This window comes from Parus major, chromosome 13, assembly GCF_001522545.3.
Source record: "Parus major isolate Abel chromosome 13, Parus_major1.1, whole genome shotgun sequence".
NCBI classification, from domain to species: domain Eukaryota; kingdom Metazoa; phylum Chordata; class Aves; order Passeriformes; family Paridae; genus Parus; species Parus major.
In genome coordinates, this window is record NC_031782.1 from 13,712,286 (window position 1) to 13,735,053 (window position 22,768).

Consider the following 22,768-nt stretch of genomic DNA (forward strand, 5'->3'; position numbering starts at 1 on the left):
CCCGGTCCCGCCGGGTCCTCCCCGCCGCCCGGGGGCGCTGCAGCCGCGGCCGCGCCGCCCCGCCCGCCTTCCGCTTCCCGCGGCTCCGGTCCCGGTTCCGGCCGCCCGAGGATGGAGGCGCGCGTGGCGCAGTCCGCGGCGAGGCTGGCGCGGCAGGTGCGGGGCCGGGCGGGGCGGGACGGCGGTGCACGGACCGGGACAGCCCCGACCGGGACAGCCCCGACCGGGACAGCCCCGACCGGGACAGCCGCGGGGCTCCGCGGGGCGCAGGTGGCGGGCGAGCCCCGAGAGCCTGCCCCGGTACCGAAGCCCGCGCGGTGCTCGGTGCTCCGGGCGGGTCGCTGGGCCCCGCGGCAGCGGAAGGTCTGTCTGGGAAGGGAAGGCGGAGAGCGGGCAGGGCTGAAAGCGCTTCCAGGGCTGCTCCCGTCTCTCCCGGGGCTGAGGGCAGGGCTGCAGCGCTGCCTCGTCTCACACCTGATCGTGAGGGCGAGACCGTGAGAGGGTTCCGAAACAGCTTCCCGAGGAGTCAGCGGGACCCGGCCCCGCACCGAGGCCTGGTGACACCGCTCGGTTCCCGGTGCTGTGCCGTGCTCTGGCCGGGCGGGGATCACCCGGCGAGCCCAAGGGCGGCAGCAGCGCCGGCTCCGGGCCCCGGAGCCCTGGGCAGCCAGGGAGAGATGTGCCTCCTGTGCTCCGGCACCCTGGCCTCCTCGAACAGCTTTACTGCAGCCATAAGGTGCTTAGGTTTGGGAAAAGATGGTGACAATCCTCTGCCTTTCAGTGACGATAATAATAGAAAATAAAAGTGCCAGGTCTGTCCGAGGCAATCACCAGTATTGACAGTAGAGTGCAGAGGCAGCTTCAGGAAAGCTTTGACTCCTCCAGGTTCACTTTTCATACCTTGCCCATTGCCTCAGGAGCATCCAGCTGAGAGGTTCTGGACCTTTTGGGTTTTTGCTTGCCACACTTGTGTGCTCTTGAGCAACTTTAGAGTGTGATTTCTGCTCACAACATATAACAGGCACTGAGATAATAAATCTGGCAGTTGAATCTCTGCAGGTCCTTCTTGCATTTGATTTTCCCTTTCTCCTTTGTTGCTAGGAGAGGAAGGCCACCTCAGGTGTTCTGGCAAGGTGGCTCTCACTTTGCTGTCACTGCTGTTTGGTCTTTAGTCCATAAGCAGATTCCAGGCACTGGAAGCAGAGCAGGAGGGATAGTGTTCAGCTCTAACTCTTGGAGGCTACAGGAGGCCATGCAGAATTACTGAGCCTCGCTCTGCCTGTCACTCCCAGCCACATGCTCCCTGTTTCCAGCTGCAGCATGCCCTGGAGCCTGTGGGGAGCCAGGCTGCATGAAAATAACCCAATAAAGAGCAAGCAGTGTGTGCTCAGCCAGCTCAGCAGGGCTTGGCAGAGTAGGAGCAGAGATAAAACTGAGCAGGAGGCAAGGAGGGGAGGGAAAGGAGGTGTTCTGCTCCCTTTGCTGTGCTCTCTCTGCCCATTTTCTCTCCTTTATGATTTTTTTATTTTTAACATGATGGGGAAAAGCTCTGACATATTAAGGCCCAGAGACAGACATCTGTACAAGTTTCATGTTACCCACCTGCTCAAGTAGGGTTCCTGGAAGACAGTCTTATGTGCTAAGGGAAAATGTAAGGATTATTTTGGTCCTATTGAAAAAGCTGTAGTTTTTTTGTATTCACAGGTGAGGGGAAGATTTCTAGTACTCAGCTGAGCAAAGAGCCCTTGGAGATGTCAGCATGGCCTCATGTAATTCCCACAACTCATGACATGGTCATCAGGTATGACCCTTTACTGACAAGTTGTACTAGACAGTGCAGGTGCAGTAAACCAGGGCTGAACAGCAGCTTCTTCCTTCCTTTTCTCAGTCTTTTAGATCAGAGTTGTATTGGCATTGTCTCCCTTCCTCACTTGGATGGTACCAGGAGAGAGGAGTTGTTAGAAGGCTCTCTGTAGTTTTGTAGAGTAGTTTGTTTTTTAGAAAGAATGTAGCTTTCATAATATCCTCTCAATAACATCTAGCATTCACAGATCTTTGCTAGAGAATTAACTTTTTCACAGGGTGCTGTAATAAGAGGCATTTCTGATGTAAGCATCTGAAGACCATTTTTTCCAGGCAGGCTCAGCAACATGGTTATGGGTGTGGGGTTCACAGAGTCATAGCATACCTCAAGTTGGAAGGGACCCATGGACATCAAGTCTACCTCCCCACTCCTCACAGAACTACCTAAAACTAAACCATATTGTTAAGAGCATATTCCAGATGCTTCTTGAACACTGTCAGGTTTGGTGCCACAACCAGGAGAGCCTGTTTCAGTGTACCAGCACCCTCCCAGTGAAGAACCTTCCTGAACCAGTATGAACTTCCCCTGAGACAGCTTCATTTCATTTCCCTGTCTCCTGTCACTGATCACCAGAGAGAGGAGAGTGGTGAGTGGTGTTCCCTGAACAGGGGTGACCCCATTGCCAGTTTGCAGATGAAAACTGTACTCAGCTGTGTGGCTGTCCCAGCCCAGATTTTGGGATCTCAGCCCCATCAGTTCTGGAACCCAGTGTAAGCATTGCTGAGTTCAGGCTTTTCTGCTGGCTCATTTTGAATGAAAACTTCATTTCGTCATCTGTATAAGCTGTTGGTGAGCACAATAAAAAGGAAACTGAAATGGCAGCAGCACTACTGGGGTAGGGAGCTAGGCCACCATGGTGAAACCTTTTGTGCTCAGTTCTCACCTGAGTAACAACATAAGGACTGCTGCTGGAACTTTCTGAAGAAGGGGAGCACTAAACAGGAGAGACAAAAGTGTCAGTCTGGGGTGACACACTGGGCTTGGTCACATCTGAAATGGTGCCATCCCAAATGCCTCCAGCTGCCAGTGCTGTGAATTTGCTGGTTTAATGCAGCCATAGGAAAAAGGTAGATGAGACTTGCTCAGCTGTGGCAGTATTTTAGAGTTTTTTATCTCCTGGCCAAATCCAAGTGATTACAGTGCTAATTGTCACCCCATAAAAGGGCTCTTAGGGCCAGATGTCTGTCCAGGGGTCAGTGATTCCTGGGCACTGTGGTTCTGGTTTCTGACCATGCACATGGATAAATCTCTTTCATTGTCCTCACTTGTATTGTAACACTGTGGGAAGAAGCTCCAGTAGGTTACTGGCCATCTCACCTCCTGTGAGTCTTCCCTTGCCTTGAGTGGCCAGAGGTATTTGTGATTATGTAGGAAAATCCAGCTCATATTCCTCTTCAGTAAAGCTTGTCAGTGATCCTGAAATATTCCAATTGTTGTAGCTTTGGGGGAATCTTAGTGCAGGAGGAATACTTGTGAGCTGCTTGTTGTCTTGGACATGCAGGGACCTTAGTTTCAAAAGGAGAACGTGATTTTCTGGTTCTGGAGAATGTTTGCCTTTGATGCTGAACTCTTCTTGGGGTCTTGAGGCCTGTCCTGAAGCTGGTGACTTCACTAGAGGGAAGATAATACTGTGTGGACACAGAATTTACAGATTATGTGATATTAGGGGTAGAAGATACCTTTGCACTTACCTTTAAAGCACGTTCTAGGCTTGAGGGGATGTGTTCTGTATGTCACTGCTCTGATGTTTGTAGCAGTAATGGTCACTGCAACTTACAGCAACACACCTGTGAAAACACAGTGAAATCTCTATTTTTTAATTTGAAGTATAGATGATTTTACAAATGGGTCTATAAATTATGTGAAATGCTACCAAATCAGGCCAGGAAGAAAAGTTGAAAACAAACAAATCTATTTGCTGTTGCTTTTATGGGGGTAGGTTTGTCTATGTATGTAAATGAGAAAAAAACTCTGATTTTTGGGACACCTGCCTTGGGTTTTGAAAAGAAAAGCTGAAATGGGACTATTTGAAGTGAGTTGCTTATAAGGTACAGCTGTGCTGTTCAATGATTTTAGTTGTGTAAATGACAAACCAGAGGATTTGATAGAGCTTTGGGGTTTTTTTCTCAAAGTCCTGTTTCTTCACATCCAAACTGCAGGAAGCAGCATTGTGTTCTCTGTAGCAGAGGAAACCTTGAGCTGTAACAGAAGTGGGCCATAAATTGAAGCACAACTGAAGAATGACCTCAAAAGCACTGATTTTCAGCTTGGCCCACAAATAGGCCAATCTTAAAATGGTTTTGCCTCAGGTTTTTTGTGAGCATGTGCAGTTAGTTACAGCAACATTCCTTGAAGCTGTTGTTCAGGTGGACAAACAAGACCAAGAAATTCAATGGCCCAATTTTTTCCCTAATTAAATAATCTGATTGTTTCAAGAGCAACAAAGTAAATGAACCCTTTTTTTATAAGGTTTGGTGGCCTACAGTAATAGCCTGAGCTGCATCCTGCTGTGGAAGTGCTGGCAGAGGAGAGCCTGGATGGGGGAGCCAAGGGGTGACAAGCCAGGGTGGGCAGTGCTCTCTGCCTCCCTCCATAGCAGCACCAAGTCTCTCAAACCTTCAGTAGCCTCCAGGATTCTGTGTCAGAGCCAGCTTTGTGGCTCAGGGCACAAAGCCTGTTATGGGGGAGGACAAAAGATGGACAGCAGAGATGAAACTACAGCTATTTGGTTTCTTTAGAGTGTGAGGTGAGGAAGATTCCTGCTCCTTGCAGCAGCTTCAAATCATTTTTATGCTGGCAAATTTGTCTGAGTCAGGGCTGTGAAGTCTAGTGGGACACTGGGAAGTTTGTTTGGAACAGATTCCCAAGTGCTCTTGGATGCCTTGTGTCAGTTTTAAGAGAGAAGACATACATTTCCTTCCTGGACAGGGCGGGAGAGGTTGTGTGGCCAGGTGGAAGTGAGTGCACCCTGCAGAAATGCCCCTGTGGAGCAGCACACTACTTCTGGCATTCCTGTCTCTAGGTGGGGTTTGAGCTTGCTGGGGTTGTGTCAATGGTCGTGGTTTCCTCCTCTGAAACTGGCCTGTGAGATGGTGAAACAGGCTGAAGGAGGCTTTAGGGATTTTTGAGTCAAATCATTTGATATCTTTGTTAAAAAACCTGGGAAAAGTGCTTATTTAGGGAATATCTCATTAGTATGTCCTGTTGTCTTTCTTGTACTTATGTCTTGATATTAGTGACACTCTTTTCTCACTGCCTTCTTGAAGGAGTGTTTCAGAATCCTTGTTTTTCACACCAGTAGAAACAATCTTCAAATATTAATTGTTTGGAATTATTCAGTTTACATGTAGCTGCTGTTACCTTTACAAGGCAAACTAGCAATGTTCCCAAGATCTTGCAGCTCCTCACCTCCTGTCCCCTCTCCAGGAATTATTGTGTGACAACTCAATTTGCTTTTCAGGAAAACGAGATCAAGTTGTTAACTGCAGAAATTGAGCGTCTGAAGAACTTTGGGTGCTTGGGAGTCTCCCCGAGTTTGGAAGGGCTGCGAGACGAAAACGCAAAACTCAAGTACCGGTTAAACTTCCTTAAGAAGGTAAGGGAATAAAGAGTTATTTTGTACCATGTGGCTTTTGTTCTCATTAGGACAAGCTAAATAAATGGTGTGAGTTTGTTACAGCTCTGACATGTGGCAGCATGCTTGCTCTGCATTCTGACACCTTAATTGATGGTACATCAGATATTTCTTGGTTCCTTAAAGAGAAACCTGTTTTATGGAAAAAGTCAGTAGGTTAATAAGCCCACATGGTCATGTCTTGGGCAGTCCTCGACCAGTTGGCCCAGCTGAGGTCTATCCCAGGCTCACCAGCACAGGTGTGAGAAGTAATGCAGCCATGCAGTCAGGGGAAGGTTTGTGCTGGGAAGTTCAGCAGGAGAATCATGTGATTTTTATGTTGTATATGTTGCTCCTGTGCCTGGAGGTGTCAGCCAAATCTGTCAGCTGTGCTTTGCCAGGCAGCCAAAAAGAAAAGTGGGATGTAACAGCTCCTCAGATGTTGTGAATTTAGCCTTCTGGATTTTGGTGGTTTTCTTTTTCAGAGCCTTCAAGAGGAAAGAAATAAATCAACCAAAAGCATGATTAATATCAACAGCTGTCTCCAGGAGATCTTTGGAGCTGCCATTCAGGCTGCCTACCCAGACTTAGAAAACCCTCCTCTGGTGGTGACACCAAGTCAGCAGCCCAAATTTGGGGACTACCAGTGTAACAGTGCCATGGGCATATCACAGGTAAATGATTAAGCAATCTCAACAAAGAAGCAAAAACGGGATGTTGTCTGTTGGAAGGTATGGGAGAGACAACACAGTGAGAGTTGCAATGTGAGACTTGTTCTGGGCTTGCTGCAGGTGCCTGGGCTGAGAATTGAGTGAGTATTTAATGCATTTTAAGGGAAGCATTGGCCTTTACAGAGCTGGCCTTAAAACCTCTGTTGAGGTGCCTGGTATGAGAGGGTTAACATGTGTGACACAGAAAAACTGCTCGGTTCGTGGGATCTAAATCAAATCAGGGTTTAAGTGCTGCATCGATTTACTAATGATGTGCAATTAACTACCAATTAGTGAGTTGTATGTTTGGAACTGAAAACAGCAAAACAATAAATCACAATTCTGGAGAATTGCAAAATGTTGAGAAACACCTGCATATCTCTAACTGCTCTTCTCTAGAGCCAGGAGGGTGTAATATCCCCACGTTTGTGTGCACATACCCCCTTCTCACAGGGCAGGTGACAAAGGGGCATCTCCAGTTTCCCTTCTTGGCTCACACCTCACGTTGCTATGGGTGCTATGGCTTCCTCCTGCTCACAGACACACATGGCAAAGCAGAGAGGCCCAGCTGCTGTTCTGTGTGCTCTGTTGAGTTTGGGTCCCTGTGTCTTACATCCCAAACTTCCCTCCCTGAGCTCCAGCCAGAAGAAGCTGAGCACTGCCAGTCCTGGGTGTGCTCAGGAGGCACCTTCTGAGAGCCCAGACAGGTGTGGATTGCTGCTTGGGCACTACCCTTCCCAGTCCTCTGGCTCAGTCCTTTGTTTAAATCTCTTGTTAAGTCCCTGGGTACAGGGAGTCTGACTAAAGAGGACCCAAATGGAATCAGAGAGACTTCAGCAGTTGCTCAGCCTGCTCAGTGGGCTGGGACTGTGCTGAAGTAAATCCAGGAGGTGTGGGAGAAAGAAGGTAGTGTGTGCTAGCTTATGTGCTGAAGCAGCCAGACTTTTAGCGCAGTGATGTCTTTGGGTGACTAAGTAGACACTTCGTAATTACAGGTCTTATATTTGGCAATCTAAACAGAAACAACTCCTTTTTCGTGTCCTGTTGTCAATTCACCTTTATTAACCATTTAGACTGGTAGTTTTGACACTGAACTTGCACTGCCCGTCACGGAGCTCTGCTGTCCCAGGCTGTCCCAGTACAAGGAGCGTGACTGGGGCAGCACGGACACGATACGTGCCAGGCAGCAGGCTCTGGGCTGCAGTGCCAGGGGGAAACAGCCCTCCCACATCCCGTGTCTCCCCTCGGTCTCATTAGCATATTGTGACTGTGCTGCTGCCCTGGGTGACTGCACTGACACGGGATTCAGGGTGCTGCCACTTCTCTGACCTCCACGTTACCCCAATTAAGTCGCGGTTGGGATTCTCGAGCAGTCCAGGCTTCCCAGTGCCGACGTGGTTCACATAGCTCGGTGTCTGAACGGTCTCCTTCCAGCCAGCTTTCAGTTCCAGGTTGTCAGCTGTGGTGGTGAATAAGGGTTCCTAGTGCTGGCCTTGGCTCTGGAGTTTGTTCCCTGGGCAGGCTTGGCTGTGCTCACACAGGCAGTGTGTCAGCACGGCAGAGCCAGGAGATGACAGCAGCAGGTTGGGAACTTTCTGTCAGCCTGTTTTAGGGGCTTGGCTGTGGTGCAGATCTTCCCAGGGTGTCCCCTGGGCAGAGCTGACACGGGTCAGGGTCACTGGGACTGCCAGCAGAGCGGGAAGTGCCCTGACTGGGGCAGCACTGGTACGTGCCAGGCAGCAGCCTCTCCCTGCTGGTGCACTGATGTGGAAGGGACCCTCACAAATGCCTGTTGTTTTCCTGGGAGCTCATTAGCATATTAATGCTTGGGGTTTCAGCCAGGAGCTCTGCTTGCTCCTTAGAGTAACAGGAGTGTGGTAACCATTTCTGGAATGGTTCAGATAACATGCCTGTAATCTGGTGTAACGTGCCCATAATCTGGGTTTGCATTTATTTTTCCTGTAGTTTGCACTTTGAGTAGCTCTAAAGCTACTGAGGTTTGCTTTTCATGCCCTTTTTAAGCCTTTTCCATTTTGTAAGGATCCTGTGTATGACAGGTTAAACAGAAGACTGAAACTTTAGTAGAAATACATTTTAGAGCAGACTGCAAATTAGCAAATACAAGCAGTGAGTGTAAATTCTGAGTTGACAAAGAGGTATATCATCTTCGTGACCTCAGTGGGATTGTTTTAAACACATCACAGTAATACTGGAAAATCATGTGCTCAGAAACAAATACTTGTGGTAATTTTATACAAGTGTGAATGTAGTGTTTTGCAAGGGATGGGTTGAACTGGCTTACAGAATACTCCTAAAGGGTGTTTTTGTAAGATTTGCAGAAAGCTGTGTGAGAAGATGCTTTGGGAATGGACAGGGAAGTTGTGTGCTTGGACTAGGTGATCTTCAAAGGTGTGTTCCAGCTCAAACCACTCTGATGCTATCTGATGTGTCCTGTTCTTTGAGTTCCTCACAGTGGGCTGCTCATGTCTCCAGGGAAAATGAGAGCTACTTTAACAGCAGTTTCTCTGATGCTCTTTGAAGAAAATTGGGTAGTGCTGGGATTAACTTTGTTTGCTTGGGTTGTTGGATTTTATTTATTTATTCACTTATTAATCTATTCACTTATTTATTTATTAAGCTCGAGACTAAGACAGGGCTGAAGGCAGTTTGCTTTGGTTGTGTTTAATCATAAATAAACAGACCTGCTCTGAAACCATACTCAGCATCTGCTGGAGGCACAGTTCAGAACTTCAAATGTGAATGCTGGCATAGCTGAGGACACCCATGAGACTGATCAACAGGATTGTGTAGCACTGAAGGACTTTGCCAGCTATGTTGATTTTTAGAGGGTTTGTCCCTTTTACTAGCTTAGAGAAATAGAAATTTGCCAAACCACTTAGCAGATTTTGAAAAATAGCCTGGGAGACTTTCTTCTGACATAGGGACTGCTCTGAGGAGAAGGAGGTAAACATGTTTGGTCCAGTTAGGTTTATGATCTAATCTGTAAAATTTGCTAGAGATGTTTCTCTCTGTGTGTATCTGTATTATGAAGCTAAAGGACCATGAGGATGTTTCAGTGCCTCAGTATCTGTGCTCTCTGTTTTGCTCTCTAGAATGTTTCAGAGGATTGGATTTTACTTGATCTTTGTTGTGTTCCAGATACTGCTCAAAACCAGGGAACAGAAGGTGATCCCACGAGAAATAGCAGAGAAAATAGCAAAAAATATCCCTGCCAATGAATGCATTGAGAAGGTTGAAATTGCTGGTCCTGGTAAGATAATTTCATTTTACACACTTTGTATATCTTAAAGCAAAAAGGGCAGTTTATATAGTGAGAGGAAGCAGAGTTGAGTTCTACTGTTTTGTGGTTTAAAACTCCAGTTTCACAGTGAATTAGCTTCTTCTGTCTTGGTAAGGTTTGTTGCACTCAGACTTGTGCAGCAGCAGAAAATCTGCTTCTGCATTAGAATTGGCAGGTATGATCATGAGCCCTTTAATTAGCAATTTTTCCACTGATCCTTAAGGGACCAGCTTTTCCTCTTTCAATACTGGTGATGGGAATCAAGCCACAGTCATGGAATCACAGCAAAAATCAACAGCCCTTTTCACTGTTGCTTGCATGGAGAGGAGACCTTGTCCTCTGAGAACTGAGAGGCTAGAATAGCATGGAGTTTATTAATTAGTGCATTTGTTTTGTCCCTGTGACACAGGGAAAAATACAAGGGCTCATACTCCTTAGAACTTCAGCATAAACACAAAAATCCCATGGCTGTTCCCCCTTCCAGGGCTGGGGCTTGTTCACTGCCTTTGTGAAATAAGAGAAGTAAAACCATGTCATACCTTGAGCATATATCATCCCAGATGAAACTATATGTTTTAGGATATTAATTTTTAAAAAAGATAAAGCAGGATTTGGTTTTGCATTCTGGAAACCAAATTATTTATTTTCTCACAAAAAATTGCTTCTGCAAATTCATCTTTGAGTGACAGTGTACAAAAAGGAGTTAGGTCAGTGCTGTAGCTTGCAGCATGTGACTCCTGCAGTAACAGCTATAGTGGTGTGAACAGACTCTTCTAATCTGGGAACAAAAATTGTCTTCAAGTGACAGCTTTGTTGTCCTGTGACTGAAAAATGTTTTGTCAAGCTGACTTCATGTGCTCTTGTGCTTGATGCATGAAAACAGAAATCCAGGGGGAAGGAAACAAAGTGTTTTAAGGTGCTTCTGCAGCCCCAGCTCTCATTGCTGATTTTTTCCTGCAAAGGTTTTATCAATGTCCACTTGAGAAAGGATTTTGTGTCGAAGCAGCTGAGCAGTTTATTGATCAATGGAGTTCAACCACCAGCTATTGGCAAAAGGAAAAAGGTACAGCAGTAAGCACACAACCATCTTGCTACAGGGGAAATGTTCTGGACTGCAGGTAGCTTTGAAATTCCCCCCTGAAGGGATGTGCTGAGCAGATGTCCACATCAGCAGGTTGTTAGAGCAGAGTATGTGGGATGTGGGTGAGGGACAGGGCTCCTTGGGGGGGTGAGGGTTGTGCCCAGGTCAGTCTGGGAGTGATCCCTGACCCTCAGCTGGGCTGCAGCAAAGCTCACTCTGATGTTCCCTGCCGAGGGTCAGCGGAGATGATTCTCATTCCCCCTGTTCCCCCTAACAAAACCCAGATCAAACACACGAGGTGTGGTAATGGCCTTTTATTCATGTGTTCCTTTGGTTCTGTGCCCAAGGTGGTGGTGGATTTTTCCTCCCCCAACATTGCAAAGGAGATGCACGTTGGCCACCTGCGCTCTACCATCATCGGGGAGAGCATGTGCCGGCTCTTCGAGTTCGCGGGTTATGATGTTCTGAGGTGAGACTCCAGGGCTGGCTGTGGTGGGCTTGCTGGGCTGTTTGTGCAGTCCCTGTCTCTCTGCTCTGTATTGGTCTTGGTTTATAACCACACAGCAAATAACCCTTTATGGGTAGTAGATACTAAGCTGAGCAAGTGTAGCAGGGTTAGGCATCAAGGGCAGCAGCAGCTTCAGTGCAGTGAAATTGGGGAGCTTGCCTTGGTTGAGTTTCTGGTATTATGTGTGTTTGTTTTAGAATATATATTTTTGAAATGTGTGTATCTTAAAGTATATGTTTAAGAGATGATTATTATTGTTCTCTTTAATTGTTCCAAGGTTGAACCATTTAGGGGATTGGGGTACCCAGTTTGGAATGCTCATTGCTCACCTCCAGGACAAATTTCCAGATTATTTAACTGTTTCTCCTCCCATTGGGGATCTGCAAGCTTTTTACAAGGTATGTGTAGCAGATAAGTGTGATGTTTATGTCAGCATCTGAAAAGCAGATTGAGAGCTTCACAAATTGCAGCATAGTTTTGGAGAAATGAAAGAATCAAGTTGCTGTTACATTGCAGTAACCAGCCATGGTGGGGTGAACTGTGGTATCTGGTATTGAGCTGTCTGTATGGGGCACAGTCAAAGGCCTTTGTAAGCACCCAGCCTTTCTGTCTTGAGGTGAGCATACTTAGAGAGCCTGTCAGGAGTGCTGGTTTGTTTCAGGGGAGAAAGCAGTGCTTTTCCACACGTTTCCCTGCAGGAATCCAAGCGGAGGTTTGACACAGAGGAGGAGTTTAAGAAGCGAGCCTACCAATGTGTGGTGCTGCTGCAGAGCAAAAACCCCGACTTCATTAAAGCCTGGAATCTCATCTGTGACGTGTCACGCAGAGGTGACTTTGCCACATCTGGAATCATGGCTCAACAGTAAAACAGTGTGGCTTTCCTCATTTTGAGCACACCCTTCTGTTTACTCTTGAAAATCAATGCCACACTGCTAAAAGAAGCTGAAAGCAAAAAGCCAGTACAACCAAATTACTGGGTTGTGTTATGTGGAGACTTTCAGCTAAGTCTTTTGTCTCCCAAGTTGTAGTCTGATGGTTTGACCAAGAGATGGATAATGCTTTTTGGGCTTTGCTGTACCCACTGGTTCCCACTGTGTGCTTTTAATGTAAGTTTTTCGTTCTGTTTCTCTCAAGAATTCCAGAAAATCTACAACTGTTTGGACATCACAATCATAGAGAGAGGGGAATCCTTCTACCATGAGATGATGAAAGACATTGTGAAAGAATTTGAAGATAAAGGTGAGGCTTTTGATCTCAGGTCAGAAGCAGCAGTGAGGATGAGCATGGTAACCTCAATCCTATTCAGCAGAGCTTAGGGCTGATGCTTTTCAAGTTGCATCTTCCCCACCTTTGCTTTTTTTCTCAGCCACATTTCCTAGGAGGCTTTTCCTCATTCCAGAAAGCCCGAATCTTTCTTGCTGACATCAAAAGCAGTTTGTCTGTGATATTTGTAGGCAGTAGCACAGAGTACTACTGGAATTTTATTGTATTCTGACTACTGGAATTTTATTGTATTCTGACTAAACAGTCAAGGAGCAATATATGACAGACTTCCCAGTCTTAGAGTTGTGACTGTGTGGGAACTTTGTCTGAGAAATCTCTGTGAAGACAGTGGGATTTTTGGATCATGTTGTCTTTGAAACTGACAAGAAGCCAAATGCATAAAAAGTCTCTGGTTTTATGTGTTCCTGTCTGGATTTTGCAGTTCTTGAGCCTCTCCATATGAAGCATCCTGACTGTCTCACCTCAGAAGGACCCTGTAGAGTCCTCATCACACCTCTGTAACATTTCTGTTGCTTTTAATGCCATATTTTGTGATGGGTTTGTGGTTGTACAGGCAGATCTGGATGCAAGTGATGGGAGTTTTTGAATTAGGTCTTTCCTGGTAAGGCCACATGTATACAGATCTGCTTCCTTGTGTGTCGTTCTGGAAGTGCTGTACAGAATGGGACTTGTGTTGGCACAGGAGTTCTCATGTAGGTCTTTTCGTATTTTTGATTATATGAGTGTGTGGCCTTTTCTTCCTGGTAGCAGCAGGGAAGGGAAGTGCTGCTGCTGCTGGCCCAGAACCTCCCTGTTGTGATTGAACACAGAATGTTTTTCATTGCTTGTGCAGGATTTGTCCAGGTTGATGATGGCCGGAAGGTGGTGTTCGTCCCGGGTTTCCCCGTCCCGCTGACAATCATGAAATCGGACGGAGGTTACACGTATGACACATCAGACTTGGCTGCTCTGAAGCACAGGCTGTGTGAAGAGAAGGGTGACATCCTTATCTACGTTGTTGATAGTGGCCAGGTGAGTTCTGTAACTGAAGGTGCTGGTCAGCACAAAGTGTGTGAAATGATGGATGCAGCAGTAACACAGAACACCACAGGGTCTTTAGTGTGATTGGTATATTTACTCCTTATCTGAGCAGTGATGGGAATTTGCCTGTTGCTGCTTCTGTAAAGGTGGAAAACTCTTGCAAAGGTTGGACTTTTCAAAGCAGAATTTGTCTGTAAAGCTGGAAGCATTTTAAGTCTTATTGTGAGAGCATTGTTGTGAATAGGATAAAGCTGTGAAGAAACTGCACTTGGAGGAATGGATTAAGTACCACTGGTGTTTATTTCCTTGCAGTCTGTGCATTTCCAAACAGTATTTGCAGCTGGACAGATGATTGGCTGGTATGATCCCAAAGTCACCAGAGTGGCCCATGCTGCCTTTGGAGTGGTGCTGGGAGAAGACAAGTAAGTGTCTGGGTGTACTTCTTCTGTCTGTGCTCTCATTCATTGACAAGTACAATGTGGCACACCAAAAAAAAAACAAAACAAAAGAAAGCACTGTATCCTATGCTATTACCCATAACTGTGTCATTATGTTCTGTGTCATTGTCCTTGATCCACACAGTCACTGCTGCTGTGGTCACATTCCCTCTCGAGCCTGGCTTCTGCTGCCTGACATTTGGCAAGGGGCACTTGGATTGGCTGGTGGAAGCTGATGTAGGTACTGGGAGATGGCAGTGGTAAAGACCATGATTTTCATTACTTTCCACCTCCTTCATGGTAGATGAAACAAAAATTGGGAGGTCTAGTACTGGTATTGTGTGCTGCTTAATGTCTGCAGCTGTACAGTTCTGACTGTTGAATTCTTCCTGGCCATTCCTGCTGACCATGCTGTGGGCACTCTCTCACTTTTGGAGCTGTCCATGTCATGGCAATTCCTTCAATACAAAAGGATTTGCTATGTGCTTTTTTGCTAAGCTTGCTGGGCAGTAGGCAGAGGGTGGAAGTGTTTTGCCTCTTGTGCAGGTGGTGATTTTGGCTGTGTGTTTTCAGGAAGAAGTTCAAAACTCGTTCAGGGGACACGGTACGTCTCATAGACCTGCTGGAGGAAGGGCTGAAACGAGCCATGGACAAGCTGAAGGACAAGGAACGGGACAAGGTAGCTGTGATATATTGCTATTCTTTCCTGAGAACTTCCCAGATGTGTTCACAGACTTACTGTCTGCAATGCTTAATGAGATTTCTGTCAGTCTTGCTTCTTGATGGCCTGCAGAGGACTGGACAGTGTGGGTCATGGAATGTAACAGAAGGACCAAACTCTGTCCAAGCACAGTGTGAGGCAGTGTAATTGGGAAGTGTAGTGTAGGGTGAAAGTGAAAAGCCCCTTTTCAAACAGGAACACAAGGAAGCAAGGGAAAAAAAAAATCCACCTTGAAAATCTCTAAAGGGCTCATAGGATTTAGGCACAAAGTGCTGCTTTGCCCTGCTGCCACCATTCCAGCAGAGAGGGGTTTGCAAGTGTTTGGATTGACCAAAATGCAAGATGTGAGAGTAGGAGGACCAGCATTTGTTCCCTGTACATGCAGTTTGTAGGAAGCAGGAGCAGAGCACGTCACACCTGGCAGGCTGTGGGGCACAGAGGTCCTGTGGGCTGTCAGAAGAGGGAGTCAGCCCTAACCTGAGGAGGGCTGTGGTGCCAGTGGATTGCAGGAGAAGTGAGGGGTGGGTGTGTGGTTGTCTGGTGCCCTGAAGCAGAGAGGTGTGTGTGAACTGAACACCAGGTGGGTAAATCCCCTCAGCAGCCTGGGCTTTCCTTCTGAGCCCTGCTGAGAGGCCAGAGCTGTGTGTCGTGCTCATTCTTCCTCTTGACTGTTGCCTGTTTCGAAATCACACCAGGTCCTGACACCAGAAGAGCTGAAAGCTGCCCAGACATCAGTGGCTTTTGGATGCATTAAATATGCAGATCTGTCCCACAACAGACTCAATGATTACGTGTTCTCCTTTGACAAGATGCTGGATGACCGGGGGAACACAGCTGCCTATCTGCTCTATGCCTTCACACGGATCAGGTGCGTGGGGTGCAGGAGCTGCTGCTCTCTGCATCTGTGTCACAAAGGGACATGTGGACAAAGGGTCAGTCATGTCAGTGCTCTTGGGGGTGTTTGGTAAGAGAAGCCAGCCACACTGGTATGCACCACAGACTAGATTTTGTCATTGCACACGATGTGTCCAGTGCCACCTGAAACAGCTCCTCTGTGTGACACACAGCCCAGGGAGGGCACTGTGGGAGTTGCTGGTAAGCAGAGGATTTAGGTGGTTGGAAAAGGATGCATCTCTGTTCCAGCAGCTGGCCAGTTCAGGTATTGTCACACCCGTTTTTCTGGCACTCTGAGCCCCAGTTTGCTTGGCAGTGTCAGGTGTCCTTGCTGATGCAGGTGCCTGGAGCCCATTCCTCCCTGTTCTCTGCCGTGTCCTCTTTGGTCTGGTCACCCAGGACTGGGCAAGGGAGGCCATCAGGCCTGATCTAGGCCAGACAGGTGGCCAGGCTGGGCCTGGGCAGGCTGGGCAGTGGGACCCTCACAAGCAGACTCTGTTTTGGACCATTCCAGGGCAATTGCTCGCCTGGCCAATATTGATGAGCAGATGCTGCGGAAGGCAGCCAGAGAGGAGGTGCTTGTCCTTGACCATGAGAAGGAGTGGAAGCTGGGCAAGTGCATCCTGAGGTTTCCTGAGATCCTGCAGAAGATCCTGGAGGACTTGTTATTGCACACACTCTGTGACTACCTGTATGAGCTGGCCACCACCTTTACTGAGTTCTACGACAGCTGCTACTGTGTTGAGAAGGACAGGCAGACTGGTGAGTGTTGGCCACGGGGTGCTGTGTGTTCCTGTGTCACATCCTCTGGTGTTACAGCCATCTCCAGGGTGTTACTCTTTGTTGGAAAGGCTGTTGTCACACATCTGTGTCCATGTAGGAGGACTGACAGAGACTGGCAGAGCCTGTGTTGTCACTGAGCAGGAAGGCTGAGTGGAGTTGGGAGCAGTCAGGCACCTGGAAACAGGAGGGGTGGTCAGTCTGCCTGGCTTGGGGGGAGCAGGAAGGGTCCCATGTGCCAATCCAGGGCCTGGTTTTGGGCAGAGGGGTTTCCCCTGGGGAAGGTACTGCTGTTCTGAGCAGCTACTCCAGCTCCTCCATCTGTGTTTTCCAGGCCAGATTGTGAAGGTGAATATGTGGAGACTGCTGCTGTGCGAAGCCACTGCCACCGTCATGGCCAAAGGATTCGACATCCTGGGGATTAAGCCTGTGGAGAGGATGTAGCAGTTCCCTGTGGAATGACAATAAAGGGACTAAACAACTGGAGTTGTCTCTGTCTGTTGGAGTGGGGTTGTGGTAAGGGAAAAAAAGTAGAGTGGGAGGGAAAAGAGGAGAAAAGGAATGTGGCTTCAGCAGCTGCACATACAGAGGCACACAAGTGGCTGTGAGCATAGCTCAGAGCAATTCTTGGTGCAGGAGCCAAAACCTATGAACTCAACACCCAAGGGTGTTCCAGAAAGCCTCCAGCCACCCACACTCCCAAATCCAGTGATCCTCTGATCCATACTCCCTCCATCCACTTTACCTTAGGTGCCAGATAGGAGCAGGTCACCCAGTCTTTGATGTCATCTGTGATGGCCTGGGGAGGCAGGCAGCAGTTTTACCTGGAGGAGCAGGAAGCCCAGGGGAGGAGCAGATCAGTTAAACTACATTCCCTCTAAGGAAAACACAAGGGAATTGCCTTTCCCCTCAGCAGCAATGTTTGAATCCCTACAGAGTTGCAAACCTCTCTGCAGTGGATATCAATCTTGGGCAACTACAAGGAGCCACAGCTCCTGCCTTTGCTTTGAGGATGTTGGAGGCGCTGCTGTGAGCCTCCTAAAAAAACTTCCCGAGTCCTAAAGCAGCACAGAAATGCAGTTGTGCTACCACTGGAGACAAGATGTTGCATTGATGCAGGTGCTCACTGACATATTTATGTACATACATATTTATATATATATATAGATCTGTATATATAGATATAAGAGATCTATATCAGGTTCTTCCATGTCCAGAGAGCTGGGGAGGGCTCAGCTCTCACAGCTGGACAGTGTCCAGTGCCTCGTGTGCTGGACACCAGCTGGCACTTCACCAAGGGCACACCTGTCCAAACAGGCTGAGCAGTGCCCACAACCCCAGCAGGCCTGGTGCCTGCAGTGACAGCAGGGTGACAGCCATGTCACATCACCTGCTGCTCCCTGTCCCCAGCTGCACCCACAGCCGTGCCATGGCCGTGCTCTCCCTGCTCCCGGGGCTGAGGCAGAGCCAGGCAGGGCTGGGCAGAGCCTCGCCAGCCAGGGCCCCATCCCGCCCTACCTGGGGCCACGCCGGGCAGGCTGGGGGTGGCAGTGGTGACGAGCCGGGTCCTGCACGCTCAGGTTCAGTGGCAGAAGCAGCGTCAGCCGCAGTCCAGTGGTGGCCACAGTGACCAGTCCAGGTCTGGGTCCAGAGCAGCAGACCCACGTGTTCCTCCAGGCACGGGCACGGCAGAGGCTGCCACGCTGAGCTGTGACCTCAGCAGAAGGGGGACAGCCCTCTCCAGGCAATCCCTGAGTCTCAGCACCAAATGCCTGCCCTGGCACGGTGGGGTCACACCGGCAGGACCCCAGCACCCCGGGGAGAGGGGCAGCCCCACAGCTCAGGGCTGGAGTCAGCAATGGCCATAGCAGGGGTGTGTGGACTGTCTGTCTGTGCAAGGGTAGCTCAGAGTCCCCATGGGGCTGTTCCCTGGGAACAGGCAGCCAGGAACAGGGCCAGCTCCCTGCTGCCAGGACTGACCAGAGGGTGCAGGGTAGACAGCAGTGTCAGGGCATCCCAAGGAGCCTCAGAGCTGGGCAGAGGGGGTCAGGCCTCTGCTGGGGAAACAGGGACCCAGGGATGGGCTGGGGGTGGAGGGGGCACTAAAGAGCCCTGTCTGGGCTGGAGGCTGATGCCATGCAGGGATCAGAGCCCTGGGGTGGGGTGTCACTCAGTAGCCAGGCACTGGCTGTGGAATCAGTGCTGGGGGAGCCCTGGGGGAGGGCCATGTGTCAGTGCAGGGGAGCCATGGGGCAGTGTCCCCTGCCCAGACCAGGAGTTGGAGCAGAGCATGAGAAGGTCTGAGCTGAATGTTGGAGTGTGGACAGAACCCCTGAGGGTGTCAAGTGGGACAACAGGGCTGGCAGGGCAGCTGCCCCATCCCACACTGCTGGAGCTGGGCCAGAGGTGGCAGCCAGGGTCAGCCAGGAGCAAAGATCATCAGACACATCCATGGCGATGAGGTCCGAGGTAGAGCCAGGAAGGTGAGCCAGCAAGGGAGGTCAGGATCAGGTCCAGGGACAGCAACCAGGGTTAGCCACAGTCTAAGGATCACTAGGCAAGTCCATATTGATGGGCCAAGGCCGTAGTCAAGCTGGGAAGTCAGTCTGTGGGCCAAGGTCCAGGTTCAGATTACTGGGGTCAATGGCCAGGCACAGGCATGGCTGTTGCTCTGGCCAGGCCCCAGCAGCAAAACTTCCACCCATTCTCCAGCAGGGATGGCCAGGGCCTCCCAGCCTGGGCACATGGCAGCCACTGCCCCACAGGTGCTCTCTAAGCTGTCCCCATGGAGTCAAGCCCCATCACACTGGGGATGGAGTGGGGAATAGAGCAGTGCTCGCAGTGACACTTGTTCTCTCTTTGGCAGCAGCAGGACTCCCACCTGTCACCAGTGCAGAGCAGCAGCTGGGCTGGCAGGGACATTGCTGGCCACCCCCCCTCCCCCCAGGATGCCCAGAGCTCTTGCTTGGTGACAATGAGTGATGTACCTGGAAGAGCCTGTTGCACTCCATTATCATATGGGCCAAGCCCTGCGTTGCTGCCAGGTTCTCATTCAGCTCCCTCTGGTCTGGCTTCCCCAGGCTGCACTTCCTCTGACTGGATCTAGGAGAGGGGAAGGTGAGAGGAAGGCTGAGCAAGCAGAGTGCTGGGAACCACACACAAAATACACTGCACTGAAGGACCTGCACATGGAGGGCTTATACAATGTGACCACTGAAGGTCAATTCCCTCCCAGCATGTCCCAAAGGTGTCCAGGGCACTACAGACCAGTCATAATGGACACCCAAGAAAGGCAAGTCAAGAAATTTATTCCCCAAACACATCATTACACACTTGGCCAAGAACAACAATGACCCCAAGCTTATTTGTGTATCATCTTCAATATCAAGCTCCTTTGATACCTGCAAAGCCCATGTAGAACCTTTTAAATTCTTTGGGCCAAACCACACCCAACACATTTTAATAACAGTCCCCTCTTTTAATTCATGCTGCTGGAATTACATCATCAGTCCTGGCTTCTGAAACTTTTATCTATGTGCATTCCTGCCAAATGGCTTGAAAATTGGGTGGAAGATAATAGTCCTCAGTGCTGCTCCTCAGAGTCAGACCTGTCAGCTTGAACCCTTTGAAGTGGGAACCCTGCACCAAGGCATTAATGCACAGTTACAGCAGAGCTAAAGCTTCAAAGCATCCTGGCTCCTAAACACTGACAACAAAGAGAAAACTCCATTGCTATCTTTGGTCCTAACATTTCAGAGCAGTGTTGATGTAAAGCAAAGAGGAACAACTCCCAGAGTGTAACTCCTAGGAGCTCAAACAGCACAGCAATCCTGCAGGACCTGCTGCTGCCCACGTTCCATCGCATCCCCGGGTGCCTGCAGTGGCCCCATGGTGTGCCAGCTCTGCACAGGGATGCCTGAGGCATTTCCTGATGTTTTGTGACATTCAAAAGAAAATCCTTAGTGTTTTATTTCCCTTCCCCTGTGCTATCCAGAGCCTGAAAGATGCCAACAGCACATCTGACAGCTTCTGCTTTGGGACCAGCCCTCCCCTGTAGATCCCCAAGTGAGGCGTTCAGCTCACTCCGCTGTCGGGAGCACGATGCTCCCTGCACAGCCAGCTGTGCTCTCCTGCCCTGATCCCTCTGTCCACAGCCCAGGAGCACGAGCAGAGCAAACAGCCCTGCCTCAGGAGGCCAGATAAGGCATGAATGCTCTCAGAGATTATTTGTCTACTTTGGCCCAAGGGCACCTTCCTCCCTGCACGTACAAACAGGGGATGTTATGCAACCCAGATACTTTTACTTATTTAGATAAATTTACAGAATCCCTGTGGCTCGATTTGGCAGGAATGATCCCCTTATCACCCAGCAGAACCAGTGCCAGTAGCTGCCTCAATCTGCCAGGTACCTGCAGGGCCTTAAGGCCGTACCCAGGCTCAGGCTGCCAGTGCAGGAGCACATTTCCAATGGCCGGCACCACTTAATGCTAGCAGTGGGCCACATGCTGGGCTCCTGGGCAACCAGGGGAGTGCAGCAGTGGTGGGGGACACACACAGACTGGTCAGGAACATGGCAATGGGGCCTTACCTCAGCCCTTGGCACTGGGCAGTGAGTGGCCACATCACTCCATGCACTGCGGGCAGCTCCTGCTGCACCTGAGCAAACAGACTTAAGGCAAACCCCAGGGCACACACAGTCCATTTCCCCCTCAAAATCAGACACTGAGCCTAGGCCAGCTACAGAAAGCATCACTCCAGCAGGAACACTGTGGACAGCTGCAGTGCCAAGGTGCCAATACCTGGTTGAGGAGGAGGAGGAACTGTCCCTCCTCAGGGTGTTGAGGTGAAACAAAGAAGGTGCAAGACAGACAGCGATGTTGGTTGGGGTCATCTGGTTCTCCTCAACAAAAGCCACCACATCTCGCAGGAAGAACAGGAGGATTTTCAAAGCTTCTCGGTTTTCCTTTGGGAGAAGGAGAATAGCAGCCTGGACAGCCTGAAACTGCTGGTCCTTTGGCACATCTGGAAACAAAAACCGTGACAAAAATCACACATTGTGACTTGCAGAAGCATCCATCAGCAGGTCCCAAGCAGGGCACTGAGCTTGTAGGTTCACCTTCCTTGTCCCAAGCTCACAGCAGACAAGGAAAGACCATTTTCCCATCAAACATGAACCATTCCTCCTACTGCCTGTCAAATGCACGTTCACACCCAGGGATGCTGCTGCCTGACTTGCAATTTATCTTGAACACCATGCTAATGAACATATCCTGAACTGAGTTACAATCCAAATGTGGGCCTGTCTCCCCATAAAATATTACTCTTCAGTGATACTTTGGAGCAGGTAGCTCTACTGTCTTTTCCTTTCAGCTTCAAGCACAAAGAGAACAGATGCTCTCAGATAATTCAGACCAGTGTTTTGCCAACAGATTTTAATTCACACTAACCCCCACTGAGACTGTCTGCCCAAGCAGCTCCAGCAGGAGGGTGGGTCTGCTTCATCCTGCCACGCATTCCCAGCACAAAGATTTCTCCAATTAACACCACTGCAAAGGCTAGATCACTTCTCCTTCCCTCCAGGTAGAAGCACATACATAGAACACACAAAACACACTGCTTGGTGAAAGCAGCACAATCTTTACCTCCAAAGCAGTAATTTAATCTGTGCACTTGCTCCCAGTCACATCTGGCAGAAGACAGGCAAGGGGAGTGAACAGAATTTGGGCATTTGCTGTTTCTTTCCCAAAACAAGAGACAGGAGGTAGACAGTGGCCAGATTACAATAATTTGAGTAAAACAGTTATACATCCTTTGGGTATGGGAATTGTAGATCTTCTTACAAAGGAGAATTTGTGAATGCAAAAAGAAAACTTACTTCAAAAAAATAAATCATTTTCAGAGAAAATTTTAAAACCCTGACAGGTGACAAAACCCAACAGAACTTTCATGAACTTATACTGTACACAGAACAGCAGCTGCTCATTAACTTATGTCAATAAAAGCCACATGGGTTAGGCTGCACAACCAGCCCTCTCAGAAAGCTCACACTTTGTTTTTCAAAACCTTTTCTCAAAAGCAGGAGAGACCTGTCTGTCCCAACAACATATACTTCAAGTTCCTTCCCCAATTCATCTGCTTTTGGAAAGTGAATTCCTTGAGGGCAAAGCACTAGAAATAGAACCCATTTAAACTGTATGAAATGCAATATTTCAGCTTTGTGTTTTCTTGGGTTTTGGGTTGAGTCTCAAGGACAGGAACAGTGTGAGCACAGGCAGAAAGCTGCTGGCATTTCCCAGCTGCTTCAGTCTTGGGCACCTTAATAAAGAAATGTCATCCATATATCAGCTCTTCTCACTCAAGGAGCTATGCCATGGCATGATCAAGGGGACCAGGTTATTTCTTCATTTTGCATAAGGAAATGACTGTTTAAAAGCACAGTTTAAGGGGGCTGCTGCAGCATTTCATTACTCTCATCCTTCAGAGAAGAGAATTTTCTGGTTCATAGGATGCAGATGGGAATCTCCCAAGTGCAGAGGCACAATGAGCTCATGTTCC

At 48.8% G+C, this 22,768-nt stretch overlaps 2 protein-coding genes across 14 annotated transcripts in view; one reads left to right on the forward strand and one right to left on the reverse strand.

The window, feature by feature from the left end:
• Positions 1-75: 75 nt before the first annotated feature.
• On the forward strand, positions 76-16,699 carry RARS1 (arginyl-tRNA synthetase 1). Of its 3 annotated transcripts, XM_015641855.2 has the most exons (16): positions 77-156; positions 1,705-1,801; positions 5,325-5,459; positions 5,963-6,151; positions 9,347-9,458; positions 10,451-10,551; positions 10,917-11,038; positions 11,355-11,475; positions 11,776-11,905; positions 12,212-12,316; positions 13,194-13,372; positions 13,694-13,803; positions 14,392-14,497; positions 15,235-15,407; positions 15,948-16,195; positions 16,548-16,699. In XM_015641855.2, exons 4-16 carry the CDS (start codon positions 5,999-6,001, stop codon positions 16,655-16,657), a joined length of 1,770 nt encoding a protein of 589 aa, XP_015497341.1. In that variant the 5' UTR covers positions 77-156; positions 1,705-1,801; positions 5,325-5,459; positions 5,963-5,998; the 3' UTR covers positions 16,658-16,699. The 3 variants fall into 3 exon arrangements, with proteins under 3 accessions (XP_015497340.1, XP_033373506.1, XP_015497341.1); XM_015641854.2 differs by lacking the exon at positions 1,705-1,801 and having other exon boundaries at positions 76-156; XM_033517615.1 differs by lacking the exons at positions 1,705-1,801; positions 9,347-9,458; positions 10,451-10,551 and having other exon boundaries at positions 76-156.
• Positions 16,426-22,768, reverse strand: part of LOC107210697 (rho GTPase-activating protein 7-like) — a 46,190-nt gene continuing 39,847 nt past the window's right edge. For 10 of the 11 annotated variants that reach the window (XM_019008173.1, XM_015641845.2, XM_015641848.3 and 7 more), the window contains 4 exons: positions 21,013-21,235; positions 19,201-19,315; positions 16,959-17,037; positions 16,426-16,664 (listed from right to left, as the gene is read on the reverse strand). In XM_019008173.1, the coding sequence (XP_018863718.1) occupies positions 16,999-17,037; positions 19,201-19,315; positions 21,013-21,235 (377 nt within the window). In that variant the 3' untranslated portion in view covers positions 16,426-16,664; positions 16,959-16,998. Of the gene's footprint in view, positions 16,665-16,954; positions 17,038-17,731; positions 18,820-19,200; positions 19,316-21,012; positions 21,236-22,768 lie in introns of those variants that run through there. The other variant, XM_015641846.2, reaches the window with a different exon arrangement.